At 65.6% G+C, this 20,965-nt stretch overlaps 1 protein-coding gene across 2 annotated transcripts; it reads right to left on the bottom strand.

Moving 5' to 3' along the window:
- Positions 1-2,028: 2,028 nt before the first annotated feature.
- Positions 2,029-19,048, bottom strand: VSTM2L (V-set and transmembrane domain containing 2 like). Of its 2 annotated transcripts, none has more exons than XM_066978563.1 (4): positions 18,813-19,048; positions 7,765-7,934; positions 6,615-6,665; positions 2,029-3,310 (listed from the first exon to the last, which is right to left on the bottom strand). In XM_066978563.1, exons 1-4 carry the CDS (start codon positions 18,919-18,921, stop codon positions 2,999-3,001), a joined length of 642 nt encoding a protein of 213 aa, XP_066834664.1. In that variant the 5' UTR covers positions 18,922-19,048; the 3' UTR covers positions 2,029-2,998. The 2 variants fall into 2 exon arrangements, with proteins under 2 accessions (XP_066834664.1, XP_066834663.1); XM_066978562.1 differs by having other exon boundaries at positions 6,615-6,668; positions 18,813-19,047.
- Positions 19,049-20,965: the final 1,917 nt, after the last annotated feature.

Below are 20,965 nucleotides of genomic sequence, written 5' to 3'. Positions count from 1 at the left end.
ATCCCTGCGTCCCACCGCCCCGACATCCCTCCCCGACCCGGGGCTGGGCGAGGGAGGCGGCGGCTGCCTTTTCTCAGCAGGATGGCACAACCGGCAGGAGGGCTGCAACAACGGGAGAGGAATGAGCAAAGTTCTAATTACTAACTTCCCCATGTGGCAGGGGAACAACTGGAACCGGCTGCATCAATCAGGAGGGGGAGGCCTCGGGCTGTCATTTCAGCCTGCGCTTCCTGGTGACCCAATTAACCAGCCGCCCGGTTCCTGGGCTGAACACGCTCACCACAGAGAGCCCACCAAGCCGGGGGGGCCGGGCTGGGCTCCCCGCTGCTGCCACACCACCCCACGGCTGCAGGGACATGGCACAAGGCAGCGGGTCGCCCCCGGCAGGCAGGGGGCACGCGGTGGGGCCTGGGCTCCACGCTGCCCGCAGCCATCCCCATGCGGCGAGCAGGTCGGGGCGCTGGATCACTGCGCTGTGTGCCCCGGGGCCCAGCCATGTCCCATCCTGCCGGCCAGCCTCTGGCACGAGTGGCGGTGCTGAGACCCCGGCGCTGCCGTCCCCAGGCGTCCCGGCTCTCCTGCAGGGCAGCAGGGAGAGGGGCTGGCCCGCTCCGTCACACGGCTCTTCCCAGCTTCGTTATCACCCCTGCTTTATTACAGGCAGAGTAAATTGCTTTTGTCTGAAGCAGGATAATGGTCAGAGGAGTGCCTGTGTGGAGATGGCATTTTCATGAGGCTCGGCTCCTCCCCGGCAGTGACTTGCATACTAAGCTCAGCCCGCTCGCCTGGCCCTGTTGGACCCCAGGGCTGCCCGGCTCCAGCAGGGCCGGGGGGGCCACGACACCACCCACGGGTGGGGGGGACGGGGCCAGCTGCATCCCAGCCACCTCCACGCCTGGGAGCAGCTCTGCACCCCGGGGCTGCTGGAGGGGGGGCATGGCCCCAGGCAGGCACGCAGCCCCCCGGGGGCCCGTTCCGCTCCTGCTCCCAACATCTCACATAAACTCGGCAAAATGAATCTCTTCCAATAAAACCGGTTATTTTTAAAAGCTTGCCTCTAGGTTTTGCAAATTACTACACCAAACAGCAATTTGTTTGCTCGCCATTTGAGGTGATTTGCAGCCTTTCACCCTCCTCAAAGCAGCTCCAGCTCTTCCTTTTCCTCCCCTGTAGACTGTTTTTATTACAGTGGTAGCTGATTCCTCCCATCCCTTCTCCTCCCACCCCAGAGATACATTTCCCTGACAAGACGCATCAGAGTGCAACACAAGCACGAGCAGCTCCGTCAGGGAGAGATCTACAGAGCCGCCACTGTTATTGCTTGTGGCAAAGCAGAATTTCCAACAAAAGCCCCCTTTCCCTGGAGCTGGTTAATATTTCTCTCCTGACAAAGTATCCGGTGTATTTATAGGCTCCCATGCAGTTTACTCCCGTGTGATCGTGGCTCCTGCAAATGAAACCCACAGCAGGCGGCGAAGGGGAGAGCAGCTCTCGTGGCCGTCCCCGGCCGTGCCCTTCCTCTGCCTCCAGTGCTGGCTGACACCAGGCCAGCAGCTTTTGCTTTTGTTACTCTAATGCATGACAAATTGCTTAATATCAGCACACCAAGAGGCGAGTGCAATGGACCTCCACAGCTTCATAAACCACAAAGGAGCCGGGGGACGCCACGGCGCAGGTGCTCACCCAACGGGCAGCAGGGCTGAGCTGGGCGCTGCTGAAGCCCCGGCAGCTCCTCTCCAACTGATGGGGCAGAGCCTGGCCCCGCTGCACCCACCCCAAGCACCCCTGGTGCAACACAGCCCCCACTCACCAGAGCCACATCCTGCACACAGACCAGCACCACCCTGCTGCAGCTCAGCCTCCCTTTTAACACCGAGCCCCAGCTGCGTGCCTGATGCTCGTCTCCACCTGGGCGCATCGCAGTGCTCAGCAGCCCGAGGGCAGCCCCAGCTGGGCCCCTTTTTTTTTCCCAAGACAGTGCCAGAGCCCCTGCCCCGTGCCCCCCCCGCAAGGACAGAGACCCACATAGGGTTTGTTAAGGAGCTTTATTAGCTGCAGGGAGCTGGGGGTGCAGGCTGGGGGCGAGGGCAGCAGGGAGCCCCCAGCCCTCTCCCCTCCACGGCCCCCTCCCCAGCAGCAGAACTTGCCCATGGGGGCCAGACTCTGCCATCTGCCCCCGAGCCAGGCGAGGGGCACGGGGCAGTGCGGCGGGAGGGGAGCATGGCCGGGAACAGGGTCACGGGCAGCAGCAGCCCCGGGGATGGAGCAGCAGCAGCCGGAGCTGGCTGTGAGCCCCCGCTTCCCCCGGGAAATGCGGAGGGCAGGGAGCAGCAATGCACGGGGGTGGGCCAGCTCCGGTCCCGGGCCTCCCCAGACCCCGCGTCCAACGGCTGAGCATGCCGGGAGCGTGCCGTGCCGTCCTTCCTCCGCTGAGCTCAGGCCTCGACGTGCTGGGGCAGCTTTGGGACAGGCAGGGGAGGGAGAGGCGATATATACAGTCCCTAAGAATGGATGCCCTAACTTATAGATGTGCTGTGGGGCTGGAAAAGAGCAACTAAACTGGGCCTCCTACGGGGAAAGGGATGGGGTTCGCTCTGCAAAGCACAAGGGGGTGAGCACAAGGGTGTCCCTGCGGGCAGGGACAGAAAGCCGGGGCGCGCAGCGCAGCGGGTGGCAGCAAGCAGCGGGGAGTCTGCCCCGCGTGGGGCCGGCGGGGACGGGGACCGCCACGCACGGGCGCATGGCCCTGGCACTGGTCCCAGCCCCAGTGGTGAGCTGGGGGCCCCGGTGTGCCCGTCCTGCTCCCGCGCTCCAGCCCCGGCACCGCCGCGCCATGGGGTGGGGGAAGAAACTGCGGTGGTGACGGGAGGAGGGGGCCCGGGGGGCGGCAGGCGATGCGGGGCGGTGGGGCCAGTCTCTGGTAGCAGCGCGGGACCCTCGACAGCTCCGCTGAGTCCGGGGGCTGGGGGGCTCCGGCGTCCCCCCCGGCACCGCCTGCCTACAGCACGCAGGAGGCGTCCACCGAGCGCTTCTTCAGCTCCTTCCCAGCTTTGTGGTGGTGGTGGTGGTGGTGCGCGTGGGCTGAGCCTGGCACGGCGGGGTCCGGGAGCGGGGCGCCCCGCAGCTGGGTGTCCTGGGGGTGCCCCAGGCCCCCCGCCTCCTCCACCCGCAGGTACGCCTTCACCTTGTGGTGCCGCGCCTTGCCGTCGCTGGAGTCGATCACCCGGCACTCGTACGTCCCCTCGTCCGCCGGCTTCACCCGGGACAGCCGCAGCTTGTGGGAGATGTTGCTGCCGACCACCTTCACCACCTGCGGCGGAGCAGACGGGGGTCAGGCAGCCCCTGTGCCCCTGGGTGTCCCCAGCCCCGCGGTGCCAGCCCCCACCCGTGCCGTGACGCCGTGTCCTGGGTCCCTCCGGGGCAGCAAAAATGACCGAAGGGGCCCCCCCAGCCCCAGCCCTCGGTCACAATAGGATGAAATCCCCAGCGTGCGCCCGGGCGAGCGGGGCTCGAAGATCGATGCGTAACCACGCCGGCTAATTAGCTTTTCTACCAAATTGATTCGCTCTCAGTATTTATCACCCAATGAAATTTAAGACTTACTCACTAGCCAGAGCTGCGGCTGCTATTGGGTTAGGTCAATAAATCAGATTTATAACCCGCCCTGAGGCCCCTGGCTCTGTTCCCTATAATCACACTGGATGGCAAAGGCCATTTTTCTACTTGCCACCGCATTTGTTAGCTGAAGATTTTATGGTGTTTAGAAATTGGGCTGGGAGCCGCAACCGAAGAGTCGCAAACTCCTGGCTGAGAAGGCAGAGGGGGGAGCGCCGGAGCGGGCGGCGGCCGGGGCAGGAGCAGCAGCAGCGGCCCTGCCACGAGGGCTGAGCTGCCGCCGCCACGGCCCATGAACACACGTGAGCCCACGCCACGCACGCAAACGCAAGCACGTGTGAGCTCCGCACGTCCTGCACACCGTGGGCTGCCTGGAGCCGGCCAGAGCCGTGTGGAGGTGTTGAGGCCACCCCAAAGGACGGCTCTGGGGTGCTCCGGCAGTGCCCATGTGCAGCCGTGAACAGGGACCCTGCAGCAGGGACCCTGCAGGGGTTCGGGGGCTGCCGGCGGCAGCGCAGCTTCTCCACGGAGGGGCTGAGTGCAGGCGCTGAGCCGTGCCTGCGGTGGGGGAGCCTGGGGGGCCGCGGGGCACCGGGGGTGACAAGGCCGTGGCACGGAGCATGCGAGAAAACCGAGGACGTAATGCGAGAGGACCTTCAAGAAAAACCTTTGTGTTAGCAGAACAAGGAGTCACTTAGAAGTTAATGGCTGGGAAATCTGGAACTAATAAAAGAACCCCCCCATTTGCTGGCACTGCAGTCGGCCAGCAGAACCACTGCCCTGGCAGGTCAGCGAGCCTCGTCCTGCGGCTGAATTATAACGGGCTGGATAATTTTATGACTGCCTGTAATGTTCCCAGCTCCACCGGCTGTGAGCAGAGCAACGCGACCCCCGCTCCACAGCGGGGCCGGGACGGACACAAGGCCGCTCCCTGCAGTCCCCAGGCGACCAGTGCACGACCGTTTGGCAAAACATCAGGCTGTTTTGAAAAAGGACTGAAAGGGAGAAAAACGATAAACCCAGAACTGTGTGTTTGCTACTGCACAGCAAACGGCTGCTCCAGCCCCTCAAAATGCCGCTGGGGCAGGAGAACCTCTGGCTCTGGAAATGCAGCTCCACCGCAGGGTGGGCTTGCTTCAAACCCCTGCAGCGCCGCATGGACGCCCCGCGGCACCCTCCCGCAGGGCAGCACGGGCTGTCCCGTCCCTTGTGCCGCGAGGTGAGCTGGGTGCGGGCTGTCTGATATCCCGCCGAGTCTGTTTTGGTGGGTAAAACATGGCCAAGGGGGTGCCTAGTGTGATGGTTTCTGCATGGGATCTACATTGTTTCGTATTGTTTTACTAGCTGCCGTTTGTTTTCAGTCAATTGCTTCTTTGTCTGTTGTGCGCATTTTATCAGAACCAGTTGTGGTGTTGTCTTGCCTTTGTTCATTTATCTTCCTTATTCTGTAAACATTTAATAATCAAGGACTTTTAAAATAACAAAAAGAATAGTTTAAATCTCAAGCCTCTCCCTGGTGGCTTGATCTGGAAGGAAACAGCGGAAGCATCACACCCGTTGCGCTTCGAAATAAATCATAGTTGCACACGCACATGCATTGATTACATTCCGGCATGTAATTAACTGCCTAATTATGCTGAAAAAATGCGATGGCAGAGTTGAGCAGGAGCCCTGGCCCTGTTCCCCTCCCATGCCCGGCCAGGTCGTTCTGCCCACGGTTGCTCTGCCCGGGACGTGCGGGGTGGCCAAGCTACGGGGCAGCCCAAAATCCCAGCCCGGAGGAGCAGAAGGACCCACGTGGGAGCAGGGCAGCAGCACGTGCGGGAGGACCAAGAGCTGCTCTCCCATGCGGCGCAGACGTTTTTAGCAGAGCTTTCTACCGGCTCCTACTGCCCGCACCTGGCTGGAGGCACCCGAGCTGCTGGGGACGCTTGGGGCGGAGGGCAGCCCCGGCACCCCGGCACCCGCAGCACAAGGGGTCGGCGTCCGCAGCTCCGCAGCAGGGCCGGATCCAGCCTAAGAGCTGGGTGGCCACCTCGGGTCCGGCCAGAAGATCTCCATTTCAAAAAGGGGCTGAACTGCTGCTCCAGGTCGCTATCAGCGCTCAGCTGCGCACGAGAGCGAGCCACAGAATCCCAGGGAGGGATTTTGAAGGCACCTGCTGGGCTTCAGACATTAATTCTGGGAGCGTTACATTGCCCATCATGAGAAAAGTGACAAATGGGGGCTCAAACCTCGGGAAGCAATGAAGAAAATAGATCAAAGGGGATATTGTCTCCCTGGGGAATTCATTACCGGCAATAGAATTTACATGTGCTAATCCCCACAGATGAGAAATGAGAGGCAATGCCCTAAATCATGAAGCTTTTTGGCATTCTACTTGCCACGGCACTTTTTGTCCTTGCCCTGGGACGAGCACCGGGGCAGAGGGGCTGATGCTGGCCATGACCCCATGCCTGCCGCAGCCGTCCCTCCTCGCCCACGCAGCAGGGGCAGAGGGGGAACCAGCAGGACGACGGCCACACGCGCTCTGTCTCTGCCCCCCGCCCCGTGGCGAGGACAGCACCGCACCACCCGGCCAGGGCAGCCGCCGCAGGCGAGGGCGCATGTGCGACAGCAAAGGGGCCGAGAGCATTTATTTTATTTAACTAATTAGTGTCTTCTCATTCTGTTCACATGAGCCTAAATGGCTTTGGAATGCTAATCCAGGGAGTAAATCAGATTATTCTCTCCTGAGTGTAAACCCGCTCCTCGGATGCCTTCAGGAATCGCATCTGAAGGACACCCCAGGACCCAGCCCAGGCTGTTCTGGTGCCCCCAGCACACGCGTTCTGGCAGCTTGGCCCTTGCAAAGAGAGAGACAAAAGCCCCCAAAGAAACCAGCCCCTACCCACCCACCCCCCAGCAGGTCTGTGCAATTTTGAGCACCGGCGTTCTGGGGAAAAGTTACAGCTGTGCCCTCGATTAAAGTCCTTGCAAGAATCATTATCAAAACTCACGCTTATTTTTGTCGCGTCCTTCCCAGCCTCCTCCTGCTGCGATGCTTTTAGCTGCTGGGAAGAGAGGGATGGGGGAGGGAGACCGGAGAGGGGGAGAAAAAGCATTAGTTGAGCTGGAAGGAGGGAGAAAAGCCATCAGAGCAATTCCCACCTCCACCAGGAGCCCAGCTTCAAAGTCCGGGCCGGGAAGGGGCCGAGGTGGGCGAGCAGCGGCGGCTGCACAGCCCCGAGCGAGGAGGAGGAGGGCGAGGGGCGTTTGGGCAGAACCCGGGCAGACTTGAGCCGTGTGGGCAGCACGGGGCAAACAGGGAGGGGAGGGATGCGGGGGGCACGGGGAGGCCAGGCTGCTTGCCCCCACCACAGCCCAGCTCCAGCAGTGGCCGCGGGCCCACCCGAGGCCAGGGCCAGAGCCCTGCCTGCTGCAGCATCACCACTGCGGGGGGGCCTCTCCCCAAAATCCCCCTCCCGCACAGCCCAGCGCCTGTCCCAGTTGCCACGAGCGCTCCCAGAAGAGCCCCGAGCTGGGCAGCAGCGAGCAGGGTGCAGGTGTCGGGGTCCCACCACGCTGCCGCCCCCGCCCCGCGCCCGCTGCCCCTGCCCCGTGCCTCTCAATTTATGGTAATGCCGGCAGCAGCTCTGCCAAAGACACAATAATAAAGGCTCATTAAAATACCTAAAGCTGCCTTTCCATTATTTGGCCCTTATCTCTGTGTGAACAGAAAGAGAAATAAAGAGACAGCTGTTTGCCAAGACCGATATACATGGAAATGGGGGAAAACAAGGGGGGGCTGGGGGGGATGATGCAGGGATGGATACGACAGAACAAGTTTGTGATGAGATGGGCGAAGGCAGCAGCACAAAGACAACCCCCCCACCCTGTGTCAGATCCCCGGGGACGTGCCATCTGGCCCCACGGCTGCTGGGGCAGGACACCAGGACAGCCCTGCCCCGCTCCCACCGCCGAGCACCCTCGGCACGGCCGGGGGATGCGCACCCCTTGCAGCGGTCCTGAGCCACGGGAGGGCGCCGGTGCTCTGCAGACCGGGGGGGCGCTGGGGACACCGGTACGGGACGCAGGGCAACCCCCTGCGGACAGCGTGGGGAAGGGCTCTGGTCCACAGCGGGAGGGAGAGGCAGGACGGGCCGTTACCTGGGTGGAAGCCCACGTCTGTTTGTCCGTCCAGTCCTTGTGGTTGCGGACGTACCACCACTGGATCTCAAGGGAGTAGGAAGGGGAGCCGCTGCCTCGGAAGGAGCACGCCATCTCCACGTCCTCGCCGGCCTGGGCCGTCATGTCGTGCGGGGTCTCGGTGAACAGGGCTGCAGGAGGCACAGCGGGGCTGTGGGTGCCCGCGGGGACGGTGCCGCCAGCGGGGCCGCCGGGAGCACCCGGACCCGTCCCCTCCCCGGCCAACCCGACAGCCGTGGCGAGGGGACGGCCCCCCCAAGCTCCTCGCTGGACCCGTCCCTGCCGCGCAGGGGTGGCCGCTGCCATCCCCATCTCCCCCGCCGCCAGCGGCCCAGCCCCACGGCCCTGCCCGCAGCAGCCCAGGGCAGCGAGGCAGCGGGAGCCCCTCGGGTGACCCCGTGCCCGCGGCGCCCCCCTGCCCCGGAGCGGGCGCGGGACCCCACGCGCCTCCAAGAGGTAGTAAACACATGAAGCGTGATCGCATTCCGCTTAAATCAGAGCATAAATGAAAAACAAATCCTTGTTTAATGCGGCCCCCAAACAGTCTCCCACATGCCATATGGTTTGCTTTCCTCTCTCAAAACAAATATTGTTCGGAGATGTAATTAGAATTCTTTTCATCTTCTCTGGAGAGATTATTGTTCCTCTGTTAAGGCGGCCCCAGCGTGCAGGTCACTAGGAAATGTTATTGTCACAATCTGCAGCGCCTGTCACGGCGTCTTCTCCCCGGCACAGCGTGGGGATGGGGGCTGAGCCCCCAGCGCTGGCACAGCCGGACCCGGGGCTGCCAGCCCCCCCCGCTGCCCTGGGGTGGCCCCGGTCCCGCTGGAAACGGCTCCGGAGCGGGGCTGGACGCAAGGAGGACGCAGGCGCCCACGTCCCCAGGATCCTCGTGGGCAAGTGCACGTGGAGGGGGCAGCACGGTGCCCCCACCCGGCCCAGCCCCCAGCAGGATCTGTCCCGCTCCTTGCCACGTGCTGCCGGTGCTGCCAGCTCCCAGCTGCCGCACGGGTCCCTTGGGTGCCCCCAGAGGACACCCACCCCTCTGGGAGCCGCGCACAGCTCCCCAGGGCTTCTCGCCAAGCCCTGATCCCGCCTGAAAACGAATTATTATCAGCCTAGACAGAAAAGTTAATACCTTTAATATCTCTCTGTCCCCCTGGATGCACGGAAATCCCTTACACTTATCGCTTTCCTTTAATCCATCTTAGCGGGGGAACTGAGGAAAATACATAGCATAAGGGGCTTAACGAGTGTCCCGCTCTCCCAGCTGAATTCCCGGCACTGCTCCCGCTGCCCCCGCTCGCACAGGACCCGTCCCCGGGAGGCACGCGGGTGCCACGCAGGAGAGCCGAGGAAGCCGCGGCTGGGGACGAGGTCCCGCGGTCTGGGGCCGCACGCAGCGCACGAGGGCCCGGCGCTGGCTGCAAAGCGACACGTGGCACAGCCGGCACGAGGCTCAGCACCCGCCCCGGACCAGAGCCCGCTGGGACCAGAGCCCTCCGTGGGACCCCTCCCCTGGGCCAGGCCCCACCGCCGGCTGTGGTTGTGCCGCGGTCACGCCATGGTCACGCTGTGGTCACGCCATGGTCACACACTGTGGTCACACTGTGGTCACGCCGTGGTCACGCCGTCCCTGCACAGCGGTGGCAGATGTGCGTCCCCCCCCCGCTCCCAGCTGACTGCCAGCCAGGTGAAGGCAAGCAACGCCCAGCGAGCTGGAAGCCCTTTACCGAGCAGACCCTGCAACAACCCCCGGTCTAAGAGCCCTGCCTGCTGCTCTCACTAGCACGCAGAGGCTTTCCTGTAACCCCAGCTATGGCTTTATTTAAACACTGCACAGCACAGCGAGAGGAGCCGACCCCACGGGCGCCGCAACCGCCTGACCCCCAGCCCCCTCCCCAGAGCCGGGGTCCCGCAGACACCCCCTGACCCCCGCCGGCCGCCCCGACGGGCACCGTGCACCCTTCTCCACCCCGCCACATGTCCCCGGCTGCTCTCCGGAGGCAGCCTGCAGGGCTTTAATTGCAGCCTGAGGGGCAGGCTTTGTGCTGGGCGGCCCGAGGTCCGCAGCCCATGGCTGAATTACTCGGAACACAATTAAAATCAGCTCCCACGGACGGGAATTTGGCAGAGAGCGGAGAAAAGGCTTGATGGAATCATGCACCTTCTTTCTTTCAGATTTTAATTGGGAAGCTACGTATTAATTAACTTCAGGGCTCGGCCTCCCCGAAGCACATCCACACCCAGGCGGGTGCTGCCAGGGCCCCCTGCCCGAGGCATCCGCCCCCAACCCAGGGCACCAGCCCCTGCCCCAGGACCCCTCCCGCTGCCGCCTGGAGGGGCCAGGGTCCTGCTTTGCCAGGGCAGAGCTGGGCTCCAGCAGAGAGGCTTTGAGGAACCTCAGCACCGCTCAGGATGCGGCCACACGAGGCCACAAAGGCCGCAGGCAGTGGGCAGGCAGGCTGCACCCCTCAGCCAGCCCCGCGTTTCTGCCCTAACCCTAAAATCCCACACTGCGGAACGGACTGGCGTGGGTTTGGGACCACAGCCGAGACCAAGCATGGCCCCATCCTCACCGAGTGCCGGGGGTCCCCCGGGTCCTGCAGGGATGTCTCTGGTCCGCGAACAGGAGCACCAGCCGGGGGATGGAGCCTTCGCCCCCCACCCTGTGCGCCCCGTGAGCGGCAGGCGGGGGCTCGCAGCAGACAGCTCATAAAGCACCCAGCGACGGCAGCGGGAGCGGAATCGGGATGTAAATAATGTCTGACAGCACGAGGGGAGGTGAGGACACCTCCCCGCACATCCCAGCCCTTCATCTCCCCCCGCCTCACCGCTCCCCCCGCAGTGCCACAGCAAAGCCCCGTGAAGCAGGCAGAGCCCCCGGGGGTCTCCCATCTCCGGGGACGCCCGGAGGAGCAGCGGCAGCGCTGGGGGCTCAGGCCAGCAGGTCACAGCCCTGCTCGGGAGCAGGCGCCTCCTCGGATCCACTGCTCTGCGGGGTTTTTGAGCCTCACCATCGGGCCAGGCCCACAGGCAAAGCTGAAAGCTCAGGAGTTGAGGGGGGATGAACAGCGTGGGCACGGCTAGCTGCGGGCTGGCAGGGCTTGCTAAGGAAGGCGCCCGTGCTGGGCTGCACAGAGCCTCGGTGGGCTCCCAGCCCCGGCTCAATCCAGAGCCCCGGCTCAGCCATCGCCAGACCCCGTCTCGCCGCCTGCCATCGCTGCCCGACCTCCAACCCGCCGGGCACGGGGCGGGCAGCACACGCCGAGGACAAGGGCAGGAGCATCAGACCCAGCTGCCGGCAGAGGTAGAACAAAGAATCGCCTTAATTAGCGCTATTATGGTGTTACCTTCTGATCAGGCAGTGAACTGGCAGCTGGCTCCTGCGCTTCTCAATGGCCTATGAAAGCGATGAACAGTCTGGGGACCCTCCGAGGCGAGCAGTGACGGGGCTGTCACAGTGGAGCTGGTGGCAGGGCGAGGACGGAGCAGCGTGGCCACAGCAGCGCAGAGCCTCCTCCAGCCCGTGCCGTGCCCCTGCAAGGAGCAGGGCTCCCGCATCAGAGGACACCCGGTGCCCAAGTGCCCCCAGAGAGCACCGTGGCTAAAACCGCCTCCCGCAGTGGTGGGGGCACCGCTGGCACCATGGGGGCAGCGGGGATGCGGCACCGTGGGGCTCGCGCCAGCCCCAGCGCTGCCCCACTGCAGGGGGCCGGGCAGAGGAGCCCACAGCACCGGGGGGCTGTGCAATGGGGCAGCCCCACACCGAACGCTCCTTCCTTCACCTCCGCCCCGCAGCCCCGGCATGGCGGGGGCAAGCAGAGGTCTGCTCCACGCACACAGGGCTGCGAGCGCTGCGGCCCCCCGCCCGCCCCCTGCCCCCCCCGCAGCCCCCAGCCCCGTCCCTCTGCCCTCCGCTGGCGCTGGCACCGCGTCCTCCCAGACAAAGGGAGGGGGACTGCAACGGGCTCACGGCTCCGCGTGGTTTATGGCCTGCTACCTGTCATAAACTGAGAAAATCAGGATCAATAAATCTTCCTGGAAACAAAAATCAGGGGAAATAAAATGAACTCAATGGGGAAACACAGATAAACGGAATTGAAAACGCCTGCTGGGACAGCTTGGTGCTCTCATAAACCGGAGATATAGCAGCTGCCCGGCTCCCTCCCCGCGGGGGCAGGATCCGGCCCCGTGGCCGCCTCCACGGGAGGGAGCGGAGAGGACGGGGCCCCTGCCGCAAGGCCACGTCCATGCTGGGTGCCTGGAAGCGACCGTGGGAGCCCTGTGCCTGTCCCCCCCGCACGCAGGACCCTGCGCCCCCCTCGGGGGGCCCTGGCGCTCTCTGCTCCATGGGGACCCCCCCAGATGCCCGTGGGTTTGGTGGCTTTCCCAGCCCCAGGCACCCACAGCCCACTCCTGGCGCTGCAGCTCCAGCTCCCGAATTTGGATGTGCGCAGGATGTGGCCCCGCAGGCACCGGCCTCACTGCGCAGGGCTGGGGCTGCTGGCGAGCAGAGCCCCCGGGGGCAGTGGGAGCATCGCAGAGATAAGGGGGGGGGAATTAACCTGGGGGCACCCGCAGGTTGGCAAACGTTGCGCGAGCCTGCCGGAATCACTTCATAACGCCCCACCGAACAGACGGGTGCGGAGCAGGCAGGGGCACCCCCGGGTGAGGGGAGCACGAGCAGAACGGGAGAGCCTGGGGGAGCAGCTCCGCAGGAGCCAAGGAAAAGGGCGGGGGGGGGGGAACCAGGAGGCACAGAGACCCCAGAGCCGGCCCCAGCAGCAGCCGACGCGGCAGGGACCGGGGCCAGGAGGGACGCACAGCGGTCAGGGCGCTCCTGCGGGTACCCGGCTGGGGCAGCCCCGTGCTGCAGTGCCCCGAGCTGTGGCTTACGCGGCCACGTGGGCATGCAGGAGGGTAATATTTGTGTAAACACGCACTGAAGGGTGGTTAAATATGTATTGGGTACTTGCAAATGCATATTAATTACCTGGTTAGTGCTCTAGCTTGCTCTGTGAATTATTTACCCCACTGAGCCACCACAGCCCCCGTCGGGCACGTCTCTGCCCGGGGAGGCAGGAGGAGCTGCGGCCCCAGGGGCAGGACGGCTCCAGCACCCGCTCCCCTCCAGCGGGGGCTGCTGGGGGCCGATCCCCCCCTACCAGCCCTGCACCACTCCCGGCCCCCCCCAGCTCCCAGGGCTCAGCCCACGGGGCTGGGGCCACCCTAAGCTCTGCAGGAACCGCCTTGGGGCCGAGCGATGAAGATCTGGGGCCAAGGGCTTGAGCAAGAGCCGGGCCGGGGCTGCAGGCAGGGGCACACCCAGCACCAGCAGCAGGCCCCATCCCGCAGCCACCCCCCGCTCAGCACCCGAGCCCCGCGCCTTGGGAAGAGGGGGGGGGGGTCTGGGCAGCATCGCCCTCAAATCCTGCCACGACACGGCAAGCGTGGGAGGGGAGAAGCAGAGGGAAAGGGGCTCGGGGATGAGGCTGGGGAACCACAGCCCCCAGGGAGGGGAGGACACAGCAGGCGGGTGCGGGGGGCGCAGGACCGGGTGCGGGGGGCGCAGGACCGCTGCGAGAGCTGCTGCTGCCGCCCCCGCCCCCTCCCCCGGGCTGCCGCTATTGTGTTTTGGGCTGCGATCAAGTGTGGCTTATTCTTTCTCTTCACAAAGCTCCGAGTCATAATTCATGGTTTATTATGGTTCGGTGAGTCAAGACACTCAGAGAACTAATTGCCAGCTCAGCCGCGCTCTCCCGATAATCCTCTCCCTCGACCGCCCCCCCTCGCACCCCTGCAGCAGGAGCGCAGTGAGGGGCTGGGGCAGGGAGGAACTGGGAGGAAACCGGCCCCAGGCTTGGCCGCAGCAACCCTGGGTCTGCGCTGGGGCGAGGGGCATCCCCTGGCAGTGCCAACCCGGACCCCACCCCAGGCAGCATCAGCGGCTGCGTCCCACCTACAGCCCGCACCCCCAGGAGGCACCCAGCAGGGCTGGCCCATGTCTGCGCCCAGACTGCGAGCAGCAGGAGCCGACAGCGAGGTCACCCCGCGCCGACGCTCACCGCCACCATCACCAGGGGCTCAACCAGAGGCAGGACCCAGCTGCAGGAGCTGCCGGAGAGCTGAGCTGCTCCCTCCTGGCTGGCAGCGAAGTGCAGGCATGGAGGAACCTGCGAGGAGCACGCAGGGTGGCAGTGACAGCCGTCCCCACGCTCTCCGCCCCGGCGCCCGCCGGCAGCACTCAGCCCTCCCCAGGGATGCTGCCCGCTGGCACGCCAGTGGCAAACCCCCCCCGACCCCAGCCGGCTCCCCAGAGCCGCTCCACGGGCTGGGTTTGCTCCGTGCCGTCTGCCTGCACGGCCGCAGGAGAAGCGGCTGCATCCGACAGCCAACAGCAGCCCGCGGGCGCTGCCCCGTCCCCAGGTAGCCGCGTCCCTCCTGGCCGACCTCGTGTCGCAGGCACCGACGGCCGCCGCGCGGTGCCAGGGGGCCTCCCGACCCCCGGTGCGGGTTCCCTGTTCAGGGGTCACCGGGGGACCAGAACGTCCCCGCACGCTGCCCTGCAGGCGGACAGATGCTGTTCCATGCCCTCGCCGTGCCGTGCCCCCAGGGACACGGGGTTTCTGGCTTGTTCTATGCAGATTGGACCGAAAATCGCCCTCCTGTTCCCATCTGCCCATTCAAATCTATGAATGAATCTCCTCCTAATAAGCCCGCGCGCAGGGATGCTGGCCCCTGGTCACCAAAAGCAGATCACGGAAAAAAAAAACAGCGCATAAACAGCGGTGTGATGGCCGGAGTCACCGGCGAGAGCAGGGCCGGCAGCTCTGGCTGCAGCCGGCGCAGACACCTCCCCTCCTTCCCGCAGACCCCCGGAGCTCCCCCCAGCCTTGGCTCCAGCTGCAGATCCGAAACCTGCCCCGAGGCTGCAGAGAGCAACCCCGAATCCCAGCCCGGGGCCAGCTTTCCCCACCGAAGGTCCTGCCGTGCTCCAGCACAAAGGACGCACGGCGCGGCTCCGGCGGTTCTGCACCTGCCCCTCTTCCAAGGAGGCGTCAGGTTGGAGCCCCACAAACACTGCCTGGGGACAGGGAGGGCTCGTGCTCGCACGTGGGTGCGGCAGAGCCATTTCTTTGCCGCTATTTACTGTCATATTAGCAGCAGAATTACCTCAATTTTGCAGCGTAAATTAAAAACAACAAAAAAATCCAACTAATTTTGTGATTGTGATCAGGCCAGAGCTCACCTTGCCAGGGAGTTTGAATTAACCTTGAAACCTGCGAGTATTTCTAATATTTGACAACCGGGGGCTGGGCTGCAGCCCGCAGCCCCTGCCCGTTTCGCTGCAGCAGAGGAGATGCCGACAGCGAGAGCCCCGCTCGCCCCGGCGCTGGGCAAGCGCCTCGTGCAGGCAGGGGACTTTCTGCTCTCGGATTGCTTGTGTGGAGTAATGCTTCTCAGACAATTCATTCCCGAAGGGAACGAGGAGGAGCAGTTATCTGATAGCATAAGTAGCAAAAAAAAAATAAAAATTGGCCTGTTACTATGGTCCCTGAGGGACCCCAGGCGGCGTTTGGCAGCCTGTCCTTCAGACGTCACCTGCTCGTGGTGCTCATCTGCTGGGGGATGATCTGCGGCCAGGCAAGGCACCGGGTGCTGTGCGCTAACTGGGATGGGGCGCACAGAGCCGGGCGCAGCTGCAGACCCAGCCCACGAGGCCTCACGCCGGGCACCCCCAGCACAAGGCACCGGCCGCGGCAGAGCCGTCCGTGTCCCACCGCGCGTGGGCAGCGAGGCGGGAGCCAAACCCGAGCCGGGGCAAAAGGCCACGGAGAAAGGTGCAGGACACAGCCAGGCCCTGCGCCGACGGGCTGGGAACAGCGACCGCCCCCGAGCCCTTGTGCCATGAACCGCAACCCCCACGCAGCTGCTACGGAGAGCGCCCGAGGCAGCGCCCGAGGTGGTGCCCGGGTGGGCGAGCCCCAAGCCCGGCACCCCGAGAGCAGGTGCCGGAGGGGGGCAAAGCGAAGCCTCCAGCTCCGTGCCCCCGCTCCTGCGCCCCGGCCCCGCTGCCCTGCCCGCGGCGCCAGCGCTGCTGCCGAACACGCCGGCTGCTCGCTCCGGTGTGCTGCCTCGCTCCCGGGGAGCGTTATGATTAAAATTGGCTGTCACTGTCCTAACGTAATAATTCCCAGTGTCTGGCCCATCGTCTGTCAGCCTTCTTCAAGGGAAAAGAAAGCGCAGACATTTGATGAGGAGAGGTGTCAGAAGTAATTGCGTTGAATGACTGCACGAACAGCAGCAGGAAAAACACATCGGATGGAGTATTCCCACCAGGAAGCATGAAAAAATCCAGCACAATGCAAAGTGTTTATGAAAGTAATTGATAGAATAATCATTGGCGTGTGAGACAAAGGAGAAGGGCAGCACCCCGGGGAGTCGGGGCACCGCTCCCTCCAGCCTTCAGCCATTCAACTAGCAGCTTTATTGATGGCGAGACACTAACACTTGCAAACGATGCGAGGAAGGAGACAGGATTCTCCTCCCCGGCAATGCAAGCTGCTTACCAAGCGGCTCCCTGCCCGCTCCAGGAGCAGACAGGCTGGGAAGGAGGCTGGCGCTTCCCAGCCGGCGCAGGTTTGAAAGCCGATGGCGCCAGCCCAGTGCGCACACGCTGTCTGCGCTGGGGTGCATGAATAATTGAAGGAGCCAGCCCGAGGAGAGGAGCGCGGCTCGCAGGGGCGGCGGGGAGCTGTGCTGCTGCCCACCGCAAACCTGGGGGCCGCGGGGCTGGCGGCAGAGCCGCACCCCGGAGCCTGGCGCTGGCTGCCGGGCAGAGCCCTTGCCGTGGGGACAGGGAAAGGACTTTCTTTGGTGGAGACTTCTTTTCCCTCCCAGAGCAGCTCCTGCTGCCATGCGAGCTGGAAACGCATTGCTCGTGCTTGCGGGGACGTCGGATGGAGGAGTCGGCCTCACCCGCAGGGCGCAGGTCTCTGTAGCAGCCCCCTGATGCCCGCCGAGTTTCCGTTCGGTTCCCTCCCCGCACCTGGGGCCAAGGGAAAGATAACAGCGAACGCGCTCCCGGCCGGGCCGGACACGGGAGAGGCTCTGCGAGATGGTGGCGGCGAGCTCGGGCGGCTGCGGCAGAGCCCGGCAGGAGCTGCCCGGCCCCGGCAGCCCCGCTCTGCCCGGCCGGCCGCATCCTGCCCCTCCGCGCCCCGGCCCCGCCGTGCCAGGGAAAGCTGCACCGGCGAGTAACGCGATGATCAATCTCCAATCTGCTAAACAGCAATTTATACAGGTTTTCAGCACACAGCTTTTATCAAATTGGTATTCACCTACTGAACACAAATGGCTTATTATACATGACCCACTTACTCACTGCTTTTCAGTATCGTTAATAAAGGTTTCTGTTGTGATTAAGTGAGTTGCTGCAGAACTGCTCGTAGTTGAAAGCTGTAATGTGGCTCCAAAGTGCACTTACCCTACCAGAATATTTTTCTCCTTTGCTCCCTTCTTCCTCGCAGCAACCATTTCACTATTTATTTGCCTATTGCTGAATTTCTGAGGGGAGCAGCAGAGGATAATGGAGGCTGTTCGCCCACATCTCCTTCCGGCATGCCGGGCTGGCGGGTCCGGAAATCCTCCTGCCTTTACCCCACCGGTGCGAAGGCAAACCTCCCGCACGGCGCAGACGGGTGACTGCCGGCCCACGTACCGCACTGCTGCAGGACGCAGCGTCCCCGCAGCCCCGGCACGGCACGGCCACCGCGGGGCCGCTTCTGCCTGGAGGCTCCTCGGGGCAGGGAGCAGCTCCGGTGCCTCCTGCTCCAGAGCCGCGCCAGGGGCTGGCGGCAACCCCGCAGCGGAGCTCCTGCAGAGACCCCGCGGTCGCACCTCTGGGGCTTGGGTTAAACCCTCCCGTGTCAGCACGGCGAGAGAAAGGCAGCTCCCGGCACCGTCCTCAGAGGTGTCCCCGTCACCTGCTCTGTACCCCAGAGCTGGGGGTGCCCCCGCACTAGAGCAGACTTTCTCTTCGGGGGCTGCAGGAAGAGGCTCCCCCCGACCAGAGCCAGCAGTGGAGCTGCTCCTGCTGCGAGGGTGCGCAGCAGTGCACGGTGCTGAGCAGCAGGTGCACGGTGCCGTACACGAGGATGCACGCTCACACGAGGATGCACGGCACTGTGCACGAGGATGCACACTCACACGGGATGCACAGTGCTGAGCACAGCGATGCACGCTCACACGGGATGCACAGCGCTGAGCACAGCGATGCACGCTCGCACGGGGATGCACAGTGCTGAGCACAGCGATGCACGCTCGCACGGGGATGCACAGTGCTGAGCACAGCGATGCACGCTCGCACGGGGATGCACAGCGCTGAGCACAGCGATGCACGCTCGCACGGGGATGCACAGTGCTGAGCACAGCGATGCACGCTCGCACGGGATGCACAGCGCTGAGCACAGCGATGCACGCTCGCACGGGATGCACGGCGCCGTGCACGAGGACGCCCGGGGGCGCACACTTACCCGGCGCCGTGCGCGGGGCCGCGCCGTGCCGAGCCCCCGGGCTCCGCCGCCCAGCGGCAGGGGCAGAGGCGGCCCCCGGGCGGCGGGGAGCGGAGCGGCGGAGCCCAGCCCCGGCTCGGCCGGGCCGCCCGCAGCCCCCGGCTCCCCGCAGCCGCCGGCGCGACGGAGCGCGGCACCGCCGCGGCCCCCGGCCCCCGCCCCCGTCCCGCAGCCCGGGCAGGACCCGCCCCGCCCCGCCGCCAGCCCCGGGCCGAGACCGCGGGGACCGAGCCCCGGGGACCGGCGCCGCCGGGCACCGAGCCCCGGGAGCGCTCCGTGCCCGCCGGCCCCCCCGGCAGCCGCCGCCGCCGCCCGCCCCGCCGCCCGGTGCCCGCCGCCCGGTGCCCGCCGCCCGGTGCCCGCCGCCCGGTGCCCGCCGCCCGGTGCCCGCCGCCCGGTGCCCGCCGCCCGGTGCCCGCCGCCCGCGCTCACCGCTGCCCGCCGCCGGGGCGTCCCACGGGGGGTGCCGGGAGGCGGCGCCGAGCTGCAGGTAGAGCCCCAGGTAGTGGAAAATCCCCAGGGCCAGCGCCAGGGCGCCCATCTTGCCGCGGGCGCGTCCGTCCCGGGGGCGGCGGCGCCGCCGGGCCGAGCCCTGTCCCCGGGGCCGCGCCGCGGTCCCGGCGCCGCCGCGCTGCGGAGCTCTTCCCTCGCGCGGAGGGCGCCGCGCGGCGAGGCGGTGCCGCGGCTCGCCCGGAGCCTCCCCCGCCCGGCGGAGGGATCCCGGCCCCGCGCACACCCCCAAAGTTTTTCCCACGCTCCGTTCTTAAAGTGCGCGGGGCGGGGCCGGGCCCCACGCGCCCCACGCGCGGCCCCAGGGGGGCTGCCGCGCCCCGCCCGCACCCCCCGCACCCCCCGCGCCCCCCCGCGCCCCCCGCGCCCCCCGCACCCCCCGCGCCCCCCCGCGCCCCCCGCGCCCCGCCCGCACCCCCCGCGGGCGGCACCCGGCGCGGCGCGGGAGCGGGGCCCGGCCCGGAGCCCCCCCCACGCGCGGGGGGGTCGCGTCCCGCAGCCCGCGGAGCCCGGCCTCCCCCCGCGGAACCGCTCCCGGGGCGCGGGGCGCGGCGCGGCCCCGGCTGGAGGAGAGGGCCGGGGGCGCAGCCACGCTCCCGGGGTGCCCCCAGCAGGCAGGACCCCAAACTCCGCGAGCCGCGCGGACCTGGGGGCCGCCCCCCCCCGAGACCCCGGGCACGGCCCCCAGCATGGGGCAGGTCCGGATCGGGCCCAGGGCGGGGGAACCGTGACCCGGGCAGTTCCCGCACCTGGATCGGAAAGTGTGAAATGCGAGGAGGAGCCCGCAGGCGGTGCCTCTGCTGCCTAATACCAGGCTTCGTCTGGAAAGGAAGGCACAGGCGCAGCCTTCGCTCCTGGGATGTTATCTGTGCGCTACACAGCGCCCTGAAGGATACCTTCTCTCCAGATAAACAGCAAAAATCAGATTATTTCAGGTGTTTCCTGCCACAAGGAGACAGATGCTTGCTACAAAGACATTCTTTAAATCGGACTTGGAAACAGGCGGTATTTCTTCTCCCTGCCCTCAGCGGGGTTCCTCCAGCAGCAACACCACGAGCGTTTTTCACATTACGGCCCCGGCAGGCGGGGGCTGCGGGGTCGGCCTGGGGAGAGCACCGCGCCCCAGTCAGGGGCCGCGCTGCCTGGCGCCGCCGTTACAAATCAATAGTTTTAAAGAAGTTCTACGTGCTGCAGCGTTTTCCGCATGTCAGAATAAAACCCACATAAGAGCAGACCAGATAGCATTGATCTCTGCTCAAGTTCATTACTCCCTCTAGAGTTAAAAGCGGGGGGAAGGAGCGCGCGATGCGGTGATGGATGAGCCGGGGCTGCTGGTGCCGTGCAGCCGGCGGCTCCGAGGGTCCCACCTGGTGGCACCCCCAGTGCAGGGGCACCAGGGGGCTCGGGGCTTCCCCGATGGAAAGCTCCAGGCAGCCCCCACCATGCTGGGAGGGAGCTACGGCCGACAGTGGAAGGCTGGGGGCCGCCTGCCCCCTCCGAGGCCACGTTCAGGGGGAGGGCAGCCAAGCCCCACCGCCGGCCCCATCTCCCTGGGACTGGTGGGCAGCAGCAGGGCCCCGTGCGAGTGAAGGTGGCCCCCAGGGAGCGGCTCTGGGCTGGGCATGGGGAAACTCCGCAGCGCTGGGGTGCCCAGGGCCACCCGTGACAGCAGAGCACCCACAATCACGGGTACGGGGCTCACACCCAGAGTCGAGTGCAGGAGGAAGCAGCAAAGGGCAAGGGGGCAGCGAGTCCCCGTGGGTCGGGCAACACAAGCTCGTGGCCCAGGGTCCCTGCTCGCCTTCCTTCCCACCACCAGCCCGCTAGGGGACCCCCAATAAAACCCTGCCAGACTCCATCCGCACAGTGCCCCCCTCCCCTGTAACACAGGGAGCCAACACCATGACTTCACCAAGCACCAAACCGCCGCGGTCGTGGGAGCGGGGAAAAACCACGGACATGGGTCAGCCCCACACAGAGGGAACGCGTCTGGGGGGGGGTCCCTGGCCCCAGCCTGCGCTGGGGGTGCGCAGCTACACCTTGGTGCTGAACCTGCCAGGATCTTCCCTCGTATA

Source organism: Anser cygnoides, chromosome 16 (genome assembly GCF_040182565.1).
Source record: "Anser cygnoides isolate HZ-2024a breed goose chromosome 16, Taihu_goose_T2T_genome, whole genome shotgun sequence".
Taxonomy (NCBI): domain Eukaryota; kingdom Metazoa; phylum Chordata; class Aves; order Anseriformes; family Anatidae; genus Anser; species Anser cygnoides.
The sequence above is the reverse complement of the archived record's forward strand: the minus strand, read 5'-3'. Positions and strand labels throughout refer to the sequence as shown.